This window comes from Salvia hispanica, chromosome 3, assembly GCF_029641045.1.
Source record: "Salvia hispanica isolate PSC_SH4W2 chromosome 3, Shi_PSC_v1, whole genome shotgun sequence".
Classification (NCBI taxonomy): domain Eukaryota; kingdom Viridiplantae; phylum Streptophyta; class Magnoliopsida; order Lamiales; family Lamiaceae; genus Salvia; species Salvia hispanica.
In genome coordinates this window covers 55,061,618-55,084,133 of record NC_142694.1, presented here as the reverse complement: position 1 = coordinate 55,084,133, position 22,516 = coordinate 55,061,618, and the positions used below count along the sequence as shown (strand labels likewise).

At 35.1% G+C, this 22,516-nt stretch overlaps 5 protein-coding genes across 7 annotated transcripts; 2 read left to right on the top strand and 3 right to left on the bottom strand.

The window, feature by feature from the left end:
* The first annotated feature begins 1,098 nt into the window (after positions 1-1,098).
* Positions 1,099-3,752, top strand: TOC34 (translocon at the outer envelope membrane of chloroplasts 34). 3 transcript variants are annotated; one of them, XM_048110214.2, is made up of 8 exons: positions 1,099-1,211; positions 1,560-1,663; positions 1,832-1,939; positions 2,043-2,167; positions 2,266-2,542; positions 3,012-3,080; positions 3,162-3,323; positions 3,428-3,752. In XM_048110214.2, the coding sequence occupies exons 2-8, from the start codon at positions 1,565-1,567 to the stop codon at positions 3,503-3,505; spliced, it is 918 nt and encodes a 305-aa protein (XP_047966171.1). In that variant the 5' UTR covers positions 1,099-1,211; positions 1,560-1,564; the 3' UTR covers positions 3,506-3,752. The 3 variants fall into 3 exon arrangements, with proteins under 3 accessions (XP_047966171.1, XP_047966172.1, XP_047966173.2); XM_048110215.2 differs by having other exon boundaries at positions 1,171-1,306; XM_048110216.2 differs by lacking the exon at positions 1,099-1,211 and having other exon boundaries at positions 1,535-1,663.
* Positions 3,753-5,562: 1,810 nt separating this feature from the next.
* LOC125213765 (uncharacterized) lies at positions 5,563-10,976 on the top strand. Its single transcript, XM_048114492.2, has 6 exons — positions 5,563-5,793; positions 6,161-6,278; positions 8,825-10,177; positions 10,254-10,322; positions 10,396-10,594; positions 10,697-10,976. Exons 2-6 carry the CDS (start codon positions 6,276-6,278, stop codon positions 10,765-10,767), a joined length of 1,695 nt encoding a protein of 564 aa, XP_047970449.1. The 5' UTR covers positions 5,563-5,793; positions 6,161-6,275; the 3' UTR covers positions 10,768-10,976.
* A 427-nt stretch (positions 10,977-11,403) lies between these two features.
* On the bottom strand, positions 11,404-13,381 carry LOC125213766 (WAT1-related protein At2g39510-like). The gene is made up of 7 exons (XM_048114496.2): positions 13,129-13,381; positions 12,965-13,027; positions 12,563-12,679; positions 12,244-12,484; positions 12,005-12,166; positions 11,753-11,904; positions 11,404-11,666 (listed from the first exon to the last, which is right to left on the bottom strand). Exons 1-7 carry the CDS (start codon positions 13,314-13,316, stop codon positions 11,495-11,497), a joined length of 1,095 nt encoding a protein of 364 aa, XP_047970453.1. The 5' UTR covers positions 13,317-13,381; the 3' UTR covers positions 11,404-11,494.
* A 3,446-nt stretch (positions 13,382-16,827) lies between these two features.
* Positions 16,828-19,874, bottom strand: PLSP1 (plastidic type i signal peptidase 1). Its single transcript, XM_048111569.2, has 5 exons — positions 19,295-19,874; positions 18,315-18,452; positions 17,606-17,692; positions 17,234-17,301; positions 16,828-17,153 (listed from the first exon to the last, which is right to left on the bottom strand). The coding sequence occupies exons 1-5, from the start codon at positions 19,712-19,714 to the stop codon at positions 17,021-17,023; spliced, it is 846 nt and encodes a 281-aa protein (XP_047967526.1). The 5' UTR covers positions 19,715-19,874; the 3' UTR covers positions 16,828-17,020.
* Positions 19,875-20,191: 317 nt separating this feature from the next.
* LOC125213849 (nifU-like protein 3, chloroplastic) lies at positions 20,192-21,678 on the bottom strand. Its single transcript, XM_048114604.1, has 4 exons — positions 21,452-21,678; positions 21,283-21,379; positions 20,792-21,078; positions 20,192-20,557 (listed from the first exon to the last, which is right to left on the bottom strand). Exons 1-4 carry the CDS (start codon positions 21,530-21,532, stop codon positions 20,366-20,368), a joined length of 657 nt encoding a protein of 218 aa, XP_047970561.1. The 5' UTR covers positions 21,533-21,678; the 3' UTR covers positions 20,192-20,365.
* Between the last annotated feature and the right edge of the window lie 838 nt (positions 21,679-22,516).

The window sequence follows — 22,516 nt, the reverse complement described above, 5'->3', positions numbered from 1 at the left end:
TTAAAAAAAAAAAATTTAAAAATCGTTGCTGGCCGATCGGGCCGCCACAATGGCGGCCAGCGCATCGACGGCCACACGCAATCGGCTAGCCTTGGCCGGTTTTTTCACCGAAATTCGGCTAGCCTGCTCCAATGGTTCGGCTAGCCGACCGGCTAGCCACGTCAATCGGCTAGCCGGTCGCTAGCCTACCATTGGAGATGCTCTTATTGCTTAATATTCGTCTGGCGAAGGCATATTTTTCTTTTTTCCCTCAAATAAAAAACTTCATTGGCGCCAAGCGTGAGGGAATGCTAGACGTTTGGTAATTTCTCCTCCAACCAGAATAAAAGATCCCATTGACGCAACCAATCCCATGCATATTGTATGGACTTCTGGTCGTACAAATTGCATAGTATCATAAATGGCTACTCCGGGAATTACCCATCTGATTTGAGATGTGGTTCATACATACATAAAGTTAACTGTAAATCATGAAATAATTAAATAATACTCGTTCAGTCCCTGAAAAGTATGAAATTTGGTTCGACACAGATTTTAATACATAACTGGTAAAGTAGGAGACAAAGTCATTTTTTTTTAAGTATTGTTAGTGAAGACCGGTCTCATCTCACTAGAGAGAAAAATGTTATCAAAATTATTAAATCAATATTTTCAGTGACAGACAAAAAAATATTAGAGTTCATACTTTTCATGGAAGAGGAAATAGTAATATGATTAATTGATTGTAAATTACGAAATTTTTTGACTTATTTTACCCTTTTTATAATTTGAATGACTAATCACAAAGTTTTAAATAGTGGCACAAACCTGTATTGACGAGTACGGTTAGATTTGAACCTATGACTTAAAAAAAAAAAAAATTTAAAACTAAATTTAGTCACATAAGACAATTAAGATTTTTTAAACTTTATAATTACTAATCATTTAAATTTTAAAATATACAAGACAAGCTGCAAAGAATCAATTTGTTATAACTATATAAACAATTAAGTCATACTTAGTACTTGTAATTTTAACAGTGGTAGAACACTATTACAAAAATTGGGGCACACCGGTTTAACCGGGTTTACTATAGATAGGGCAGAAACAGAAGATTGGACCGGTTTAACCGGGTTTTCAATATATTGGATCGCAGAAATATAGCGGCGGCTGGAGTAGTTGACAGATAACGTTCCCACTTCCTATCGACTCTCGAAACCATCACTCGCCAGGTATATCTCATAAAACCCTTCTTCTTCTTCTCTTAATTTTTTCTACCAAAGAGTCTCAGATTTCCATTGTTTTTATCGGCTTCTTTCGTCCTGTTGTAAGTTGGCTTTAGACTTTCATCGATTTCAGTTTCTTCTTCCTAATTTTGCTGGTGAATGTGGTGTTAAATGTCGTTAAAATCTATAATTTGCTGAAATTAAAGTTAGGTATTCTTGAGATTGTTTTGAATTAGGGAGTTTTATGCTATTGTTTAGTTTTCTTTGTATATTCTCCTTTCTTATTTGATTTTTATAATTCTATTTTCTTGAGCAAAATATTGATGTGGTGTTTTCCCATTGTGATGACTGCAGAAAAAATGGCGGCACAGTTAATCAAAGAATGGACTGCAATTCAGCAGTTTCCGGCAGCCACTCAAGAAAAGTTGGTTAATTTGCTGTCAAAGTTGAAGACGCAGGTTTGATATTTTACTCAAAGCTTTGCGTTTTTGCTGCAATTCAATTAACAGATTGATAAGATGAGATAAAACTGATGCAATTGGACTCGTTTATTCTGAACCGATCATTCTCGCAGTTGAGTTTAGATTTCTTCAGATGTTTTAGTGAAACTTTACCCTCTTTTGTAGAATGTGGACACTTTAACTATTCTTGTTATGGGGAAAGGTGGTGTTGGTAAATCTTCAACAGTTAATTCGATCATAGGGGAACGTGTGGTAACCGTGAGCGCTTTCCAGGTAAGTGTAGTTTGGTTTTGAAACTTAGCCTTTCATTTTGAGATATACTATGTCTGATGCGATTGCTGAGTAACTTATAACTTGTTTTTGCCCTTTACTTCAGTCGGAAACCCCAAGGCCAGTGATGGTTTCACGGTCACGATTAGGTTTTACGTTGAACATTATTGACACCCCTGGACTCATTGAAGGGGGCTATGTCAATGACCAAGTTTTGGATACCATAAAAAGGTATTGAATGCTACACAATATTGTTCTTGTTGTCTATATTAGTGATACATTTTTTTATGATTGAGTCATATCTTATTTATTACCCTTTTCTTGGATAGCTTTCTGGGCAGGTTCCTTATGACGAAGACAATTGATGTCTTGCTTTATGTGGACCGTTTGGATGCATATAGAGTGGATAATTTGGACAAGCAGGTTGTAAAAGCTATCACCGAGAGTTTTGGCAAGGATATCTGGCATAAGGCAATGGTTGTCCTTACTCATGCTCAGCTCTCACCTCCAGATGCGTTGAGCTATGAGGAGTTCTTTTCCAAGAGATCAGAATCACTTTTGAAATGTGTTCGACAAGGTGCTCGGATTAACAAAAAGGAAGTTCAGGTATACTCTCTTGTTTTCACTATTTAACTTCTGTTTTGATGCCTCTGGGAATAAATTTTCGGCTTAATTGTTTCGGCCTAGGAATAGAAAGCAAGCTTTTAACTTCATTGGATGAGGAAATAATTCTCATCAGATACCTGTGTCATCTTCTTGTTTTCAACTGCGTCCTCAATGTGCTGTGGATTGGTTTACTGCTATTTAAATTGATGTCTGGCGATATACAAACTTTGAGCTGCCTTTTCCAACAAAGCTTTATTTGTTTTGAAAGTTCTTTCCAAAATCAAACAGTATTATAATGGACTACTGAACACGTGGTCTCTCAGCCCGTCAGCCGTGATGTTTTCTAATTAATAGTCTACTATTCTGGGATTTGGGTCTGTGTGTCGCTGTTGTCATTTTTCTTTTACTGGCATTGGCATTCTTGGTTTCCCATTTCCCTTCCTCTAACTATCGTTTCTTCTTATCTTAGAACTTTGCTATTCCCGTTGCACTGGTTGAGAACAGTGGGAGGTGTAACAAGAATGACAGTGATGAGAAGGTAAACTTCTTTCATGTAAAGAAGAGTTTTTCATCGTTTGTGTTTGGTTTAGGTTCCTGAGACGAGTTTTGTGGATGTCAGATCCTTCCAACAGGTACTCCTTGGATTCCAAACCTGGTACATACTATCACCGACGTTGCCTTGAATGGAAAAAAAGGTATTCTCATCGACCAGAAGTTGATTGAAGGGCCTAATGCTAATGACAGGGGAAAGCTGTTCATCCCCTTGATTCTGGCATTCCAAGTAAGCTTTTATCTTTTCTGTGTATTTCTGTAGCACTCTCTTACTAACTTGCAGGTTCACAAATTTCTAGAGCACAATCTAATGTCTTTCTCCTCGATGGACAGTACTTGTTTGTCATCAAACCAATTCAGAAGTTGATCAAGAACGATGCTGCTAAAGAGACTAAATCTTCATGGGCATGAATGATTATTCTTCTCTTGCTTGGTTGGTGTCTTTAATTTGAATTAACCGGTAATCACATCGACCTTAAGCGGTAGAGTTGGTTTCGATTTCATTACGGAACTGTGTTTCTGCTTTAGTTTTTGGATAATATTATGGCTGTAGTAATTTTGTTGCTGCTCTTTGTCCTGGCTGCTACTGGAATGTCCAGGCTTTTGTTTTGAGAATTCACTATTCTGTTAAATGGGTATTTTGAGGTCTTTATACTTATTTTGCTGATGATGAAGGTTTATTCTGATGGACTAAATAAATAGCTTTCCTTTGGTCCCCAAAACGTTGTAGCACATTGGATGTGCACAACTGCACAAGTTTGAAGAAATCATCTCAAAACTTTAAATCCACATAACTCTCTCAATTTAAATTATTCTTTATACAAATAACATACTATATCAAATTAGATAGTAGTATAATTTTATAAGAGTTATAATGAGGTCTCAATTGCATATGTTCGGATAATATTCGGATGATGAATTTGAGATTTTTTTTATTTGGAAATTTGAGGTATTTTTTTGTTTATGATGGGCATAACAATCCTCCTCCTTCAAGTGAGATATGTTATGTGAAACCTTCATCCTTAAGTTCACAACACTAATGCTAAAAACAGTTACAACATAAAAAAGTAAATTATTAAAGAAAATGAGTAGTACCAGTTACAACAATTAACTAAAAGGCTAAACTACTGTTAATAATTGTTGCAAAAATTGAATAAGCAAACCTGGTACTCATGTTCCTAGGCATAACTCACAGTTAACCTGGCTGCATTTGTTAGGTATAGTATTTTATACCAAAAGAGAATGAAGGCAATTCTTCAAATCTTACATTTAGTTGCGGAAAAATGAAATTACATTTATGTCAGTCTTCAAATCTTACTGCATCTCGTTTTAAAAATCATTAATGTCGTTCTTATCTGATGTTTGTAATACTTAATCTAATTAAAATTTATTTATGATTTATTAGAGATAAAATCACATTACCAATTACAACTACTACCAGTCTCATCCTATGTTGTCATACTCCTTTTGTATTGGGCTAATTGTCATTAAATCATTGAAGCGATATCTATATTTCGGTTTTAAATTAATTCATTTTTTCAAATCGTACATTAAGTTTTTTTTTTTTTTTAATTTGATGAGTCCGAATTTTGTTTCATAACAACACAAATTATTAGAGTCTGATGAACAATCTAATCATTGGAAAATCTACACGGATTTTGTTTTAACCTATAAATTGTTAGATTATCTGATATTGTTTTAAAATAATGCTATATATATAATATGGATTCTACACGGATTGTTTAATAGATGCACACATAATTTAAAAAACCATCCATCTTCATTATTAGTATATTTATCCTAAATTACTTGAGTTATATTTTATTTCGGACTATTCTATTGGATCATAAAAGAACAAAACATATAATATCATTTATTATTCTCTCTTATTACTTTTTATATTTTTCCTCTTTCATTATCTCATCTACTTATTTTATTTATATTTGACTCATAAAATATAACCAAATTCTTTTTTTTTTTTAAAACACCTCAAGTAATATGAGTCAAAAAGAGTATGTCTAATTTTGTAAAATGTTTACCAAATTATGTCTATACTATTAATATTTATCTATAGATTAATGAACACTTATATAAATCGATATAGTTTATTACTATAAAAGTAATTAATTTGGCTATAAGTAACTAATTTACTAAATTACATATTGTCATATTTGGTATTTGTTCTGGGAGAAAACCTAGTTTAGCCTTTAGGCCATGATTTTCGGATTTTTTATATACACCATAGTCCATATATGATATATCTATCAATATAATTTACATTAAGTAATTAATTTAGCTATAAATAATTGATTTACTATAATCCTTGGAATAGTTTTTGGACTTGTTTTGGACGCGGACAGCTACTACAGAAATCTGTGGCCCAATAAGATTGGTTATATTACGCTGCGCCCGCAGCTGATTATTCCCCGGCTTGAAATAGTGAGCGCGATTTCGCTCTGCGCCACGTGGCGGGAAAATCTAGGGGGTGCCTATGGTAGTCCGCGTCGCAGATGAACCATCGTCTCAGTTTAAAGCCTCGCTCAATTTCTCTGAGCACACTGTGTTTCTTTTCGCACTTTTTTTTGTGAGAATTTAATATCTAATTTTTAAAAAAAACCCAAAAACGTTTCTTTTCTTCTCCGACTTGGCGTGGACGGAAAATCTGGCCGCCGATCAGTGGAGATCAGTTTCAGAAAAAGGTAGTACGATTGCTAGAGCAAAAAGTGATTTGATATTTAATACTAGTACTCTTGTTGTTGCTCGTGACTTTTAGTTCTTTTTTAGGGTTATGAACTCCATTTTGATCAATTTTTTGTGATTCTCAGTCTCATTGTTCATTCATTGTATGTGAATCATTTCAATGTTTATTAGTATGTTTTGTTTTTGTGTAAATGTTTGATGTTTTTAGGGGTTTATGAGCATTGTGTTGGTTGAGACTGAGTTAATCTATTTTATTTGCTTGGTTGAATAGATGTTAATTTCGATGGAATGCAGGAATGTTTTGGTTTTTAATTCATGTTATTTTCTGATAATCTGTTGACAATTGTCTTTTTATTGCATGGGCAGCCAGCCAGTCACAGAAGAAATTAGGCGCGATGATGAATTCAGTCTGATTTTTTGCTTTTGAAATGGGAGTTCTTCTATGACCTGAGATTTTGCAATTTTAGACGGAAGGTTCTAGATGGTAAAACTCTATATTTGCTCAGTTGAAATTAAATTTGGTTTAATTGTTGAAGGGTTTATTTTAGTGGCTGACTGTTCTTGTGTTGTATGCATATCGTTTGGGGTGCCTCATTGTCTTAAATGCTGTTAATCGTGATTTTATAAACCCCTGCTATTGCAACCTATCAATGTATGCTTTCATTTTTGGATAAATGAATTTTAAAATGCTTAAAAGAGTTTGTTCTTGTAACATGTTTCTTAGTCAATGATTGACTTTGATATGATGATGAAAGTCTTGCTTGAGTAGTTGATACACTGATAGGACCTACTTCCTGTTGTGTATGTGTGGAATGTGGATATATTCTTACATAGGTGTAGATCTGCTTAAAGTCCAGCATATATGTTTTTTGCTTATTTATAGAGGTTGATATCAAGAAATGTTGGGAGTAGGCATAGTTTCTTCTCATGGTGTCCAGATGTAACTATTTATTAATTTGAATCAACTTGCTGCCTGGTTACCAAGATTATTAATATCCAGTAGAGATTATATCGTTGTGGCTACCAGGTCAGACAAGTGTTAGAGAATGAATAAGTTAATGATTGGGCAATGATTATGACTAATGATCTTGATTTAGATATTTTTTTTGCACTGTAATGCAGAAAAACCAGATATTATATGCATGTGTTTTCATGTTGTGTGTACAATACATAAAAGTAATGAAAAAAGATGCATGGTATCCACAAAATGCAACACACAAAGAATAAGGGTTTATCACATTGCCTAATTTCTGTGGTATATGAGGGTTGAATATCAATGACTCTCAAAGTTATAAACTACCTTTAGCTGAATTTCTTGAAATTTTTATGTTAGTAGATATCTTACCCCCTCATATGTTAGTATGATCTCAATTGGGAAGATTGTAATGACATCTCTACACGATAGCTCCTCGGCGCCATCATTTTCATATTTCTTAATTTTACGTAATGCTCTACGAAATAAGAAAATATTGTGTGAGGAAGACATCGTCCTTGATGTATTTCTCCCTCACCAAGAATATCAATTTATGAAAGCACGAAATTTTCTTTGAAGTTATTTTTGTGTACTTTTATAAGGGGTCTACCTAGTATTCATCATCAATTGAAGCTAACCTTAGCAGTGTATCATATGCATTTAGTTTCCGTCATGTAGATAGTATACACAGGCACATATCCTTTAAAATTCACATTATAGGATATTTTGTGTTCAGCTTGAGCGTACTTTCCATCATTACTGAAATTTCCTAAACAGACCCATATGCCAGGCTTCATGTAGGTTCACATGTTAAACAGTGTATTTCAGTTGAAGAAAGTATCCCTGATAAGTAATGTAAGTATGTAACAAAATGTTTCTGCCAAATATGTCGTCTTCTCCCGAAGCTTGTACAACGTTGAGAATATGCTCCATAAACACTATTCATTTTATTTTCTTTCTTCTTAGTCACTCACAAAATATAATTATTTCCATTATAATTATAGGCATCTTAACTTTGGTGTCTATTGAGATATTCAGAAACCCTTCTTCCTAATTGCTATTGTGCTGTTGTCTGTAATTACTGATTCACTGTTATCCTCAATTCTCTTCAGTTATGTTTAATTCAGTTTAATGTCAACAAGACGTGTTTGCATTAAATTCCGTTGTATTTGTATAGATTTTTGAATCGATCTTTCTTTCCATTTAGATTTATGAAGAATATTAGAACCTTCATGATAGCGATCGTTGCGGTAGTGAATTATTGTTGCAGTTAGTAGTTAGAGTTTATTCGAGTCGGGATTTATTATTAATTTGTTTCAGATTAGGAGTCAGGTCCATTTTGCTTGCATGGGCTTTAGAGACTAGGGTATTACTGGAGTATTATTTATAGTTCCTCACTGAGCTAGTAGCGTGTCTTTTGTCTTGGCGAGTTCTTGATGGATTTTCCACAGGCCTCGTTAAAGGATTCCTTTTGCAGTTCCATTCATTATTTGAGCTTTTGTTTTCCTGTTCTCATGGCTTTGACTCTGTCAAATTGGTTTGTGTAATCACCATCATTCACCGCACCAATTTATCGAATAAAGATGATGACTGACGAGAACATAAAGAAATCCAAGTAATTGAATAGAACTGTCCAGAACTGACTGAGATAAATGACGTGCTATTGGCTTATTGATGAAATACATACAATAAAACCCTAATCTCTAAAGCCTATGCAATCAAAACGGACCTGATTTCTAATCTGAAACAAGTAAACTCCGACTCCTAACTGAAACAAATAATTAGTCACTGCCATGATCACTATCACTTCCTTGCTTGTCAATCTTACCATAGTACGTGTTTCTCATTAGTGAGTTTCTATGCATTTTGCATCATATATTTATTTGTTTAATTGATGATTCCTTATCCCAAACAATATAGAAACTTTTTTCCCCATGTGAGCAACATTTTCCAAACCTAAAGTATCTGGGGCATTCAATGCTCTCTTACTCTAATTGGTTGGTATTTTTATTAGTTTTCACCTTTTAGTAAATAAATGTCTCTCTTGGTGGTGGCAGTCTTTTCAGAACAACATCTTTTGGTTGCCCAATGGCTCTGGTTCTGTGGCTAATGGGGAGATCTGTTATGAAACTTCAACAAGAATTGATCAAAAACGTCCTCATCAGTATTTTATGGATTCTTCTGAGCAGGAGTTAGTTGTTAGCAAGAAGCAAGCAGTAGAGCCTTTTAAAGGAACTTCAGGACCTGTAGTTATGGAAAGTTCTTTTTGGCATGATGGTTCCCACTTTCAGTCTGAAAGTCTAATGCCGAGCCTGTTCACCCCCAAGCCGGTGCGGAGTTCTAATTTGTCTGATAATAATAATCCCCCCGTTACGGCTTCCATGAATATGGAAAGGAAGGAACCAGGGAACCAATTTGGAAATGACTCATCGGTTTGTTTAACCATGTCTCATGCAGTCAATGACACTTTGTGCCTGAACTCCGGACCTAGGAAAGTAAAAGTCAGTGAGGTAAGGATACCAGAGAATTGTTTGCCTGAGTTTGTCGGAAGTACCTTTACCCTTGGTGAGAAGAATGATACTATGACAAGCACATTTCAAAGGACTAGCAATAACATGTTTACTGGACCTAGTTATAATACTGAATTGGGAAATGCTATTTCAGTGGATCCTGCTTACAGTAAGCTAGACAAAAATTTTGTTTCAGTTGGGAACTCCTCCAGCAAGAGAGATGGAAATTTTATGCTCTCCAGTCAGTACTACAATGGGATGGATAACAATGTGCTGTCTATTGGTCAGGCCTTCAACAGAGGGAATTACAACATTAATGCCCTAGGAGAGCAGTATGAAAAGGAAAATGGAAATTTTTCATCAGTTTGTCCTACATACAATGGGGTCCATGAGAATCTATTTGCATTGGAGCCTTTCTACAGTAAAGTAAATGAGACTTTCATATCTGCAGGTCCCAATAAGGGGGAGACTCATATTGCTTTTCAAGGTGAGCAGGATGCAACTGTTGCTTTAGGAGATCTCTACAATAAAGAAAATTCGAGCATCCTTTCAATGGTTGAGCACTCTAGGAAGGGTGAGGAAACTACCATATCTTTCGGAGGCTTTCAGAATAATGTTGAAGAGAGGGATAACTCTGGAAGGCTCATAAGTAGCTATGATGTTTTGCTAAATCAATCCTCTGCTCAGTCTTCTGGGGCACTGGGGCAAAAAGATTCTACAGATCAGCTAAGTGACAATGCTGTCTCGGCATCTTCTTTGCAGCCTGATGGTGCGCCTAAGAATAAGGATCAAAAGACCAAAAAAGGATCGTCAAATAACTTTCCTTCAAATGTTAAAAGCTTGTTGTCCACTGGCATTCTTGATGGGGTTCCAGTGAAATATGTTTCATGGTCAAGAGAGGTAAGGAGAGATTATCATTCTTTTTCCATTTTATTCTATGTTACATTATCTTAACCATAAACATTTTTCCCTGCAGAAAAATCTTAGAGGAGTGGTAAAAGGGACTGGTTACTTGTGTAGCTGCCAGGATTGCAAGCTTTCCAAGGTTAACATCTTTCCTTGGTCATATGCTGAATTTTCCCTACTGCTAACTTTGTTTCCCAACTTATGATGTGCAGACCATCAATGCATATGAGTTTGAGCGCCATGCTGATTGCAAAACCAAACACCCTAACAACCATATTTACTTTGAGAACGGGAAAACAATTTACGCAGTGGTTCAAGAACTGAAGAGCACCCCTCAGGAAATGCTCTTTGACGTGATACAAAATGTAACAGGATCTGCAGTCAATCTGAAAAACTTCAATATTTGGAAAGGTGAGACTCATCTATTTACTTATACAAGATTTAGATAGGTCATAGTGCTGTTTTATTTTTACCTCTGACCTCATCTGATTGAGCTGTATAATTTCATTTCAGCATCATATCAAGCTGCAACCCGAGAACTTCAACGTATTTATGGGAAGGATGACTTGGTTGCGCCATCCTGATATGTTATCTTTCATGTTATCAAGGTCTGTTGATTAACTGTTGTCCACCTAGCTTGTCAAAATGACAGTAGGAATCGATCAACTCTGGAACATAAGATTTGTTGATCGTCAATCTATGTTGTATTTTGGATGTGTAACATGTTTTTAACAGTACTGTTCAGCTTTATTTAATGCATATCCTCTTTCATGGGAGATCTTTTAAGTGATCATTAGATGCCTATTGTTCTGCTTTAAGCTCATCTAGCTTAAAATTTTGCGTGCCCATGTTACATCTTTGATGACTTGCATCACATTTCTCTCCAGGTTGGATCATAACCTCATGTGCTTGCATTGTGATTGCAATAGTAATCTAATATTTGGATTACTTAGATATTTCTGCTGCTGAGTTTAGATATTAATGTCTGTCTCAATGCAGCTCTTGTTACAATCTGCATACTGGGTAGATCAGAAGGGCTGATCTCCATCAGGTACAGCTTATCTATCTAAGCATTTTGTGTCGTTTAGATGTGCAATGATGCTATGCTCGTTTTTTCTGTTTGAAGCTATCATAGGCAGAACCTCTGCCGATATCTGCAACATATTCGTTTCTGTCACATTAGTATCTTAGAACTGTTGCTGGAAAATCTGGCTGTTACGTTCTGCATAAATGTTTGATTAAGCCTGGTGTATTTATTTTCTTAATCTACATATATAGTATATATATATTTTATTACAAAACTTGTTCCTCTTAAACAACATTGTCGCCAGAGATTGCCTTGGTGACAATCGTGTTGGAGGTCTGATTCTCGAGAGATTGGTGGTTAAGCTCCGACTGAGGATACGTCGATATGCTCTGATCTCGTGTCTTCCCCCATATAACGAGATACAGCCCAATTACAATCACCGTGGCTCCTGCTACCCTGCATTTTCATCACCCTCTTTTAGCATACAAGTTAGATATCCCAGATAAACACCCTAGTAAAAGTGGAATACCAAAATTACGTACTTCCCAACGTTGAGCTGCTCTGCGAGGATGAAAGAACTCATGACTGCAACAATCACCATGTTTAGAGGATTGAATGAAGTAACAAAAACAGGGCCTTTCTCCTTCATGATCACTCCTGATACATAGTAGCCAACTCCAGAACAGATCAGCCCCTGCACACACACACACACACACACACACACTTGTCAAAAAGTTATTATAAAGAATTACTCCTTTAAAAGATGCAGAGAAATGCATATCCATTGTTCTTACAGAGTAAACAGAAGCTAGAAGGGTGGTGTCCCATCCAATAGACCAGATCTGAGCATTGCCTCTTGTGGCCACGAGAGTGAGCACTGCCCCTTGCAACGCTCCGAGCATGCATATCAGGCCGGTGAGGGAAAGTCCAGCCGGGTACGACTTCAATGTGATCGCCTATGATGTAACATAGATAAAATTAAAAAAAGAATTAAAATAAAAAGAAAGATGATTGATAATATAACTATGTAGACCTGTAAAATGTAAAAAAAGGACCAACAGAGACAAGCAGCTCCGATCATCATAGCTCCTTTGATAAACTGTTGGGGATCATTTTCTTGAGCAATAGATGTGGAATTGGAGTTTCCTTTGGTCCATGGCAATTCTATAATTGAGCCTTTTACAATAGTCATTATCATTGCTCCACCTACAGTTACTATAGTTCCCATAATCTTTGCCTGGCTGTGCAGTCTTCTCACGTTCACGCTTTCGAGCCTGTGCCAACAATGTCGGAATGGGTTGATGAACCTTATATTCTACGTTGGCAAGTATTGTTTAGTTCTAAGTTGATACCTCATGAGCCATGCTAATAGAAAGGTGAGGGCTGGAACAGTGTTGCACATAGCCGCTGCAAATGTAGCTGTTGTGATTTTCAGCCCAATGTAGTACAAGTTTTGATCTATCACTGGCCTGCACTTGCACATGTACAGTATTACATAAAAAACATGCTAACCTTAAACATCATACTCCCTTAGTCCCACCATAAGCGAGTTGCTTCGTTTAAACACTCGTTTTGAGAAAATGATGGAGTATTTAATAGAGAAGAGTTTCTCTACATTATTGTCTTCTTACTTTATTCTCTTTTTACTTTAATTATTAATTATCATTTTCTCAAAACGAGTGCTTAAAAGAAGCATCTCGCTTATTGTGGGACGGTGGAAGTGTTAACATAAAGGAACTAGCTAGAGTAGTTACTCCAATAGAGCAAGAAGGAATATTTTGACGAAAATGGAGAGCGTCATTCTTGGCCTGATTTTCCTGTTTAAAACAAATAAACTCTCAATAGTAAGCTTCAACTGATACATGTATCATCTGGTCGGAATATAGAGAGTGGAGAGGAAGAGAGATGGGAATCGAACCTCTCGAAGGCAAAGGCAAAAGGTGCTACAACAACAGCAGCAGCGATATTTCTGTAGACTGCAAAGGTGTAATGACTCATTCCCTTGTCCAGAGCTGACTTTGCTATTATACCTAAACCTGCATACCCAAACTGCAACAATATTGCAGCCAAATATGGTCTCAGCTTTCTCACTAATTTACTATCCATCTGTGTGTGTTTGTGTTTAATGTAAACTACTCTCAGGTTTAATGATATTGATGCATGTATGTATAAATGTGTGTGTACCTTATGAATATGAATGAGTATATATATACATATTGTGGTTTGGAGTTTGTGTGTTGTAGTTTGGTTCCTGTCAGGGAATGAGAGGGGCGATGGAAGAACACGACATCTTTGAATCAATGGATTCCACTACTAGATGTGTAACAGTGTGACAAACTAATACTTTTACAACAAGCATGATAAGTGAAACGTGAAAAGAAGCTTTAATTGTGAATATACATCCCATTTCAATTATTTTAATTTCTTGCAGATTTGGATTATATATGCACCATCCTCCTTTAACAAGGATACAATCTTCATTTCAATTATGTAAGACTTACTAAACGGGCCGGTTCTCGATATTTAAGGTCCTAGTCTCGTATACACGACTTGGTCGATATTACCAGAAAATACATGGGACTTAGCGCATGAGGTACTTTTCACGGGGTGTTCAGTTTCTTAGAAAATTGCCCAAAATTATTTGAAGAGATTAATTTTGTTTTATTGGGAGATTTTTACTTATATGGCATTGAGATTATACCATAAATTACTATAACACGACTCTACTAACATTGGTTTGAACTAAGCAAAAGGAGTAGTAAAATATTTATAAAATAAATTCAAGGCTGAGAATTGGTATGGACTGGTCCCTCTAAAACTGCTTAATTGGTTTTTAATTGCATCAAGATATAACTATAAACATAGAAAAATAGATCCACCAAATAAGCATAGGAGTAGTGATAATTGAAACCTGGTGCACATAAGTATGACATCCTAATCAGATCTCACTACTAGCAAATTATAATGCATGAAGCACCATTAATTACGTGGTTATGAATTATCTGTCCAAATAAGCGAATCAATTTGCCATCTCCAAATATAAAATTAGTTGTACACAAGAAAGATATTTTTTCTGAAAATAGAAATCATATGTTGAACACTCAAAGTTGATGTAGCTGGACACAAATTAATATAATTCCGTTTTTTATGACAATTATTAATTCATGTCATGACAAATTTTAAACGACTCTACTATAATTTGGAGTTACAATTTGTTTAAAATTTTAAATATACTCAATCTTAGCTGTTGTTAGTCAGAGATGTAAGTGTTTCGTAATAGGTTGTAAGAGTGATTATCATTGTTTAATTAGCCAATCAACAAGACGTTTTTTATTTGGTTAATTTTTTTGGTATAAGAGTTTTAGTGCCAAACACGTAGTCATTCTTAGCTAATGAAATTATTTCCAAACATGTAGCACAGCCCATTGTTGTGTTGCTGGTGTCGAAATAGTGGAAATTACATACATCATATAAATGGATAGATTATTAAGTATAATATACTATAAATTAGTAATAAAAAAGGGTGCTATGAATTCTGGTTTTTGATGGTGGCAATAGCCAAATTTTTTAGCAACTCCATGTGTAGCCATGTAGGCTTCGTTTATTACTTATTACTACCACATAACATCAATAACCACTTTAGTTTGTTATTCCCATGAAAATATTTCTCTTTCATTTCACCATCCTATTTTTTCTGTCTTATGATTTCAATTTGACCACCCACCGCATTTATAATTTGATGTCATTAATCTCACTATTTCTTTTATACTTGTTTCAAATTCATTACGTATTATAAGTGTTGTAGTATACAATTTTATACTTACTAATTTACTTTTGTAATATATACTTACATAATCAATTTCTTAAAGCAAAAACTTTGGTGCAGCCATCTCACGCAATTATTCCCATACAAATTAAATATAACTAAAAATGAATCAAAGAATCTCGAACAAGTTTAGTACTATGTGTTAACAGGTGCCAATGCCAAACATGATTGCCAATTTAGTTGGGACCTAAATAAAAATATGGTAAAGTAACTTAATTTGACACATACAAAAGTCATAATTCAGAAATGATGTGTTTGTTCGGATCTCCAATGAACTTTGTTAGAATGGAAAACTTTTTCTAGTGTATTTCTCTTCTTGTTGAGAGACATGTATACTATTGGAAGTGACTAGATTACAACATGGTTTTAATTTTCAATGTGTACATCAACATTTATATAAATAAAAGAACTAATGTTATTAGTAGACCTGCCCACGGTTCATGAACCGGCGGTTTCGGTTCGGAACCGCCGGTTCCGGTTTTGGGAAATATGGAACCGGAACCGAACCGTGAGGCTGTTTCACGGTTTCGGTTTCGGTTCGAAAACCGGCGGTTTCGGTTTCGGTTCGGAACCGCCGGTTTTTGGACGGTTCGTAGCGGTTTAGGTTCGGTTTCGCGGTTTTTTCCGTTAATTTTTTTTGCCATATAGTTTGAAATTATAAAATAAATTGGAACAAGGAAATGGATAGTTTAAATTGAGTTGTTAACACTAAAATGAGGTGAGTGTAAGTAAGGATAGAGAGAAGTATTTAATATAAATAAAAATAGAGAGAAATGAGATCCAATTTGAATTTAAAATCAACATTTAAGAATAAATAAATAAATAAAAATAAAAGAAATGGTGTTTTATGCAATCAATTTTGAATAGTGCAGCCATCGCTCACCGTCAACCAATCAATTTTGAAGACTCAACTAATCAATTTTGAAGACTACAACATTAACCATTTATTATACTTTATTTAAAGTAATCAATTCTTCTAAGTTTATTTTAAAATGTTGGGTAAATATTTATTAATAATTATACATACTCCATAGATTCCATACGTAAAAAAATGTGTTAATTAATAAAATCGGAAATAGTATTATAAAGTTATTACCATAAACCATACAACATAGACTTCATCTTGTAATTTAGTTATTTTTATTTTATTATCTTTTATCTTATGTTTTTACCATCCAATTTTACCAAATAGTATTATAAAGTTATTTTTGCTACAAAATTTTGTCCCACATTATTGTTTCTACGGATATTACCAAATCTAAAAATGAAAGTTATTTATATAAGAGTATAAAACTCATAAACCGGATCATTCAGCAATGTTTTATTTAATTGAGTATAGTTTTAATATAAGGATTAACTATGTTTAAATTTATCATTGCGTTGGCGGTTTGGAACCGTGAAACCGCCCGGAACCGGCGGTTCGGTCGCGGTTTCGGTTCGAAAAATTTGGAACCTGAACCGAACCACGGTTCTAAAATTCACGGTTTCGGTTCGGCATATTTTTCGCGGTTTCGGTTCGGAACCGTAACCGCCGGTTACGGTTTCGATTTTAACCGCCGATTCGGTAAACCCTGGGCAGCTCTAGTTATTAGTTTGTTGTTCTTTTCTAAAAAAGTTAGTTTGTTGTTTTATATCATGAATTTCGGAACATTTTTATGTTGCTTTTGAGATAGATAGGTAGTTCCACATTTTGAGCTTGTTTTGTTTTTAATACAAGTATGGTGCATTAAGCTGTACTGAGCAGTCACTCTTTAAATATGGTTGGCTGGATTAATTAGAACTAATTAGGTCTTAATTAAAATTTCAATTAGTATGATACATATTCGAATATATTAATCTACAAATAGAGTGGTTGCACATTGCAATCAGGTGTACAAAACTTAGGCCTACCTTTTTTCAGATAAAACAGAATGAATGGAGGTCTCTTTTGAGACAAGAATTTGTTTCACCAATATCTAATTAAAGAAATCTTAGAATTGCACTTTTATTGACTAGCTACACTAGTATCCTTCCTGTCAATGGCACAGCCCTCCGGAGATATCGTGCCACCGGCTCTAGTAGGAGGCCAGTACCGGAACACAGATCTTCCGATTATATTCTTTGAAGGAAGGGGGCCCCTGAGAAAGCATTCATTCATAAGAAAATTTTAACTGAGCAAGTATCTTCATCTCAACGTTTGAATGCAAGAAACTATTACCAGACATGTGAGTCATAGCTATTATTGCGATTATCGCCCATAACAAAAACTGAGTTCTCCGGTACACGCTGCACGGAATTATATTTATATTAGACCAAGTACACTTAGGAATAAACTATGCAGGTCAAAGTTCTAAACAACAAATTCTGTAAATGTTTCAGTTTTAAGTGTCCTAATGTCATATTCCTAATGGTATACATACTCGGCACAAACAACCTCATATTGCCACTTCTTGACTTAATTGAACATAAACGCCTTCAAAGATTGGACTAATTAACTCGTTAAGTAAACAGCATATTTATTTATTTGGCTGGTTTCAATAGCGAATGAGGTTGACAGGAAACAGTTAAATATGTGAAACCAAACATATACCGTTTGTGTCATTTCATATTTTGGTGCTTCAAGAATATAGTCTTCATTTCGGACAACTCCATTGACAATCAATTTCCCATCATGAACCTGCATTAGAAAATACACATGAAAAGCTTCCTAAATGGAATAGGAAATACACTGTATGCCAAGAGATTATATCACCACTGATTGTCAAATCATTGAGTTTGCAGCAACAAGATAAGAATGTTAAACGAAGACAATAGATTTTAAAGTAGTATTATGATTTCATGCAATAAGGTTTCTCTATAGAATTGTAACATCAAACTAACATCTGGAAACTAATAGCAAATGGAGATCATGTCCATCCTCTAGTGATGATTCCTAAAGGTTTAATAGAATAAATTGACGACAATATTATGCCTTATCCATTTGGTGTATTAAGATTCCATTGTCAGCACTCAGCAGAGCAATTTAACTATATCAATAGAATATTCTCTTTTAACATTCCCAATGTGCACAATCAAGCAACCAACAAGCTCAAGTTTGATTTTACAACACCAGTCTATATAGATTCTCATGTTTAAGATAATCATATGGAGCAGAATTACATGGTTTTATCCAAGCAAATAAATTCAGGAATTTTAGCAATGCTCTACTAATTTAGCAGATAATTCAAATTACGTTATTAGGGATTCCAGCAACCAGAACTTAAATCCTTAACAAAAACGAGGACATTTTCAAGTCTCACCTCAACAGTATCACCTTCTTTTGCAACTATCCGCTTGATAAAAACATCATCATCTGTGTAGCCAACTTCTTGCAGCACGGGTGGGCTTTTAAAAATTACAATATCATTTGGACAGGGTTTTCGAAAATAATATGACACCTGAAAATGGAGAATAGCTAAGTACTAATAGAAAAGGGGGCTCTGCGGTGGAATGCAAATATAGAGTCAAGGAAGTGGTTCCATCAGAGACCTTAAACCCTTAAACCCAGAGGGCCTCATTAGTGCACAACTGATGATGTGCACCAGTCCAAGTATAATGTATGAAAAAGCATTTTTTGGACAGGAAGATTTCATGGTAGTACACTACATTCTAGAGGGATGAATCAAGTAAATGACACAAGGCAAAAACATGATACAGAGGCAGAAACTAACTATCGGCAATGCACAAGACTGAAAAGAACTCTTTTATACACTAGAATACAATAGCTATATAATTTGATCATCTGAAATTTTTTATCAACATTGAAGGATAAGTGATATGGGACTAGCCTACAAACTTTGATTGTACAGCATTAGGAGTTTAGAACTAGCCTAATCCTATAGATACACATATTTTAACTACAGAATGTAACCTGTAAGACCCCAAACTTTTGGAAAATCTTGAAGATTCACATTAGTCCTAGTACTCAGACACAAAAACAAGATGCAGAAAACAAAGATTGCCTCAATGTTGAAAACTTCCTCTTATTTCTACATTATTTAAGCGAGTAAAATTTGAAATTTTAACAGTATGAGTCATAGATTGCAAGATAAGTGATAGCAGAACTACAAATTCTCCACTATTTCCGTCATCATGCTTCTCTTCTTTTCTGTGTTTGTGCAATGGTAAAAATGCTCTTTTAACATGAACAAGGCAGATCAAATTTGAAGCTATAGCTGAGTAGTAATCACGAACAACAATAATACTATTTAAATTTAACGAAACTTGTGAAGAATTATACCTTTTCAGCTACAAGTCTATCTCCAACATCAAATGTAGGATACATAGACAAGGAAGGAATATATCGAGGCTCAGCCACAAACGATCTGAAGGCCAGCGATATAGCGACCACCGCAACAACCGTTTTGAAGTCGTCTGCGCTGAAATTCAGCCATTCTGCCAAGAGACTACCACTCTCTCCTGTTCCGTCATCATCTCCATTGCCGACGTCGCCGCCTCCACCGCTGCTCCCAGTCTCAGGCGTAGTTTTGGCAGTGTCCTTATTGGAGGCATTACAACGAAGGGGCTGCAAGCGAAGTCTTTTAGGGTTGGGAGATGGGCAGCTGGGGAGTTTAATTGAAGTTTGGGTGGTCGAAAATGGTGAGGTTAGGGTTCTCTGGAAAGAGAGTTGGGGGATTAGCCCAAGCTGCAAACTCATCATCTGAATTTGATTTTCCCCTCTCTCTCTTTCTCTCAAATTAATTGAAAGCAGAAGAAATTGACTTGGCTGAGTTGCAAGCTACTACTATCCAAATTCCAATATAGGTATTTGAGATTTCAATCACTATAAAAAACTCATCTTTTTGGAATTCAGCAGCTCTAAACTGTAAATAACTGTTTTTTTTTTTTGGGTTTTAAGAAATTTTGTGAGATGAAGGGCTTGGCTTGATTATTCTTTCATCTAAAAGATTATAATGATGGATGTATTTTGATCAATTTTGTATACCATGAGTTATATTTTACATCAAAATTACCAGAGCATAATAAGTTTGTTTCTACTAAAGTGCACTTGTAAATTCTGTAAATTTTTCTCATAATAATCGTATCAATATTGCATTGATAGTTGCTAATTTGTGGGGGTATGTAGGTAAGCTCTAAAGCTACTAAATGAACCTATCGAGCATGATTTTACTCAATATAAACCAACAAAGCTCAACAGTCAATAACAAGAATTCAGTTTCAGTACAGAAAATATACATTTCTATCACTAGTGTACATAGCTTTTCCAAAGAATATTAAAAAACTTGTGTGAGAAATCTTGCATTTAGAATCACAAATTCTCTGAGCTTAATTTGGTTTCTTCCATAATTCTTTAGTCTACCAACTGCACAGCTGCAATGACTGGTATTTTTTCTCTCAATTTCTGTGTGAGCGCTACACGAACTGTCATCACGCCAGCTGCAGGTCCGCTTAGTCTAACCTTTACGACTTGGTCGTTGATATGAACGAGCTCCAATTCTCCGCCGCCTGTGCCTGAGAGGTACGGTCTAATCTCTGATAGGACCTGCAATATCCGATGCACGATTGAGTATTTTTATCTTCGTCACTGGGATTATACTGTGACTTCCTTCATAATCAACAAAATTATCTCATATTGTAAAAATTATCAAGAACTTTAGCAAAATCCGATGGTTCCAATCCATTATTCAGTTACCTATGACTCATTATCATATGATAATCCATCTAGAGATATAGTCTTACAAATACAATATATGCAAAAGGAATACAAAAAGCTTACCTTCTCCACATTTTCTTCATTCAAATCAAGACCTGTTTCTGTGTCAATAATCTGCTCGACTGCTTCGATTTCAGGGATCTTATCGGTGAGACGAGTCTCAATCCCCATCTTGAGGGTCATGGTGGAGCTGGGGCAGGAGCCGCAAGCCCCTTGGAGCTTGAGCACAACAACAAGACCATCAATCTCATGAAGAGCCACATTGCCTCCATCAGCCATGAGCCCTGGCCTCACTTCATCCAACACCTTCTCCACATTCTCCTCAGTCAGTGGCAGCACACACACAGCACCTTCAAATTCCAATCATATTCATCCATTCAATTCATGCTTAATTGCTTAAAATAAAAACACTATTTAGCAAAAACAATTTCTTGTGAAACATGTTAACAATTAAAATGTTATCAAAGTTGGGATCTTGTTTACCAATTATTACTATTAAGTTAACCCTTGATTTCAATTCAACACATTCGAACACAGCAGGTATGTGAAATCACCAGTGCGATTCTTGATTGGGGGGCCAGGATTGAATCTAACAAAGTGTTTGGTGTGAAACTGACCCCTGAAAAATGGGCTCCTCTCTGAAATGAGATTCTGTAATAGCAATCAACAAATATTAATGATAAGGTGATGCAGAATTCATGATTTAGAAGCGTTTATACATACATGTGAGTGGGAAGAAGCAAAGCGCTGCAAAGGGCAAAATTGCGTCTTGATGAAATGGGTTTGCGCGGAGAGTGCTCCCATTTCTGTCAAATTTCAGGGAAGGATGAAAAACCCATGAAATTCATAAAGCCTAGAAATGGAAAAGTGAGTATCTGGTTGAAGATGGTTGGCGGGGAATGATAGAAGTTTTGATGATAGGCTCAACACTACAAAAGGATTTAGTTTGTGGATAGCAGAACCTAAGCTTCGTGCGGATATTTTAATATTTAATTAGGTAATCATGAATATTGTGTCTAATATCATAAACATTTTCTTGTTTGGTTAGACTATAATATTTCAAGGCTTATAATATTAATTAAGCCTATACAAAAAAATTTAGATTTATGTTTAGAAGTATTAATTATTTTCTATCAAAAATATTTTTTCTCACAATAACATAATATGGTTATTATTTTTAAATTTATTTAAATTAGCTATACACACTTATTATATTTAAGAGTTAAGGTCAAAATTGGTCCTAAACATATGGTCATTTTACGTTTTTGGTCCTAAACATTATCTTTTGGATTTTGTGATCCTGAACATATAAAAATTTGATCATTTTGATCTTCTGACAATATTTCCGTTAAAAATTAACGATCAACGGATTTAATTTTGATTTTGACCAAATTTAAATTTTAATTCTATTTTTTAATTTCTTAATTAAAAACTCTAACTATTATTAAAAATATTCTTTTAAGTATAATTAGAAACTAGAGGAAGGAAGAAGATAAATTCATTTTCAAAATCATTCTTTGTTGCAAATCCACATAATCAATTTTTGAGGATTACTAATTAAGCCGATGAAAACGGAATCCTCTGAAAGCGGTTTGGATTCTGATGGCAGCCCATTCTTGGCGCACGGCGCCGAAGTCTTTCGGCGGCGACAGCGACGGTGAATGATGAGGACTCGGAGGAGTAATCTGGACCAGCATTCATTCCATCGGGCCTTTTCACACCTTTCCAGATCTTCCATTTTTTGCTTTTTCCACTAATCTTTTCCTGTTTTTTTCAAGATTTCATCTT

Excerpts from the sequence above, each read along its gene's own strand:
- PLSP1 (XM_048111569.2), bottom strand. The coding sequence starts at position 19,714 with ATGATGAGTTTGCAGCTTGGGCTAATCCCCCAACTCTCTTTCCAGAGA. Across the intron at positions 18,453-19,294 it reads ATAGACTTGTAGCTGAAAAG|GTGTCATATTATTTTCGAAA; the intron begins GTATAATTCTTC and ends CTCCATTTTCAG. Across the intron at positions 17,693-18,314 it reads AAGAAGGTGATACTGTTGAG|GTTCATGATGGGAAATTGAT; the intron begins GTGAGACTTGAA and ends TTTCTAATGCAG.
- LOC125213849 (XM_048114604.1), bottom strand. The coding sequence starts at position 21,532 with ATGGGAGCACTCTCCGCGCAAACCCATTTCATCAAGACGCAATTTTGC. Across the intron at positions 21,380-21,451 it reads TTGCTTCTTCCCACTCACAT|AATCTCATTTCAGAGAGGAG; the intron begins GTATGTATAAAC and ends TTGCTATTACAG. Across the intron at positions 20,558-20,791 it reads ATGAAGAAAATGTGGAGAAG|GTCCTATCAGAGATTAGACC; the intron begins GTAAGCTTTTTG and ends CGGATATTGCAG.
- LOC125213765 (XM_048114492.2), top strand. Across the intron at positions 10,323-10,395 it reads AGGATTGCAAGCTTTCCAAG|ACCATCAATGCATATGAGTT; the intron begins GTTAACATCTTT and ends TATGATGTGCAG. Across the intron at positions 10,595-10,696 it reads AAACTTCAATATTTGGAAAG|CATCATATCAAGCTGCAACC; the intron begins GTGAGACTCATC and ends ATTTCATTTCAG.
- TOC34 (XM_048110216.2), top strand. The coding sequence starts at position 1,550 with ATGACTGCAGAAAAAATGGCGGCACAGTTAATCAAAGAATGGACTGCA. Across the intron at positions 1,664-1,831 it reads TGTCAAAGTTGAAGACGCAG|AATGTGGACACTTTAACTAT; the intron begins GTTTGATATTTT and ends CCTCTTTTGTAG. Across the intron at positions 2,168-2,265 it reads GTTTTGGATACCATAAAAAG|CTTTCTGGGCAGGTTCCTTA; the intron begins GTATTGAATGCT and ends TTTCTTGGATAG.
- LOC125213766 (XM_048114496.2), bottom strand. The coding sequence starts at position 13,316 with ATGGATAGTAAATTAGTGAGAAAGCTGAGACCATATTTGGCTGCAATA. Across the intron at positions 13,028-13,128 it reads TTTGCCTTTGCCTTCGAGAG|GAAAATCAGGCCAAGAATGA; the intron begins GTTCGATTCCCA and ends TGTTTTAAACAG. Across the intron at positions 11,667-11,752 it reads GAGCAGCTCAACGTTGGGAA|GGTAGCAGGAGCCACGGTGA; the intron begins GTACGTAATTTT and ends ATGAAAATGCAG.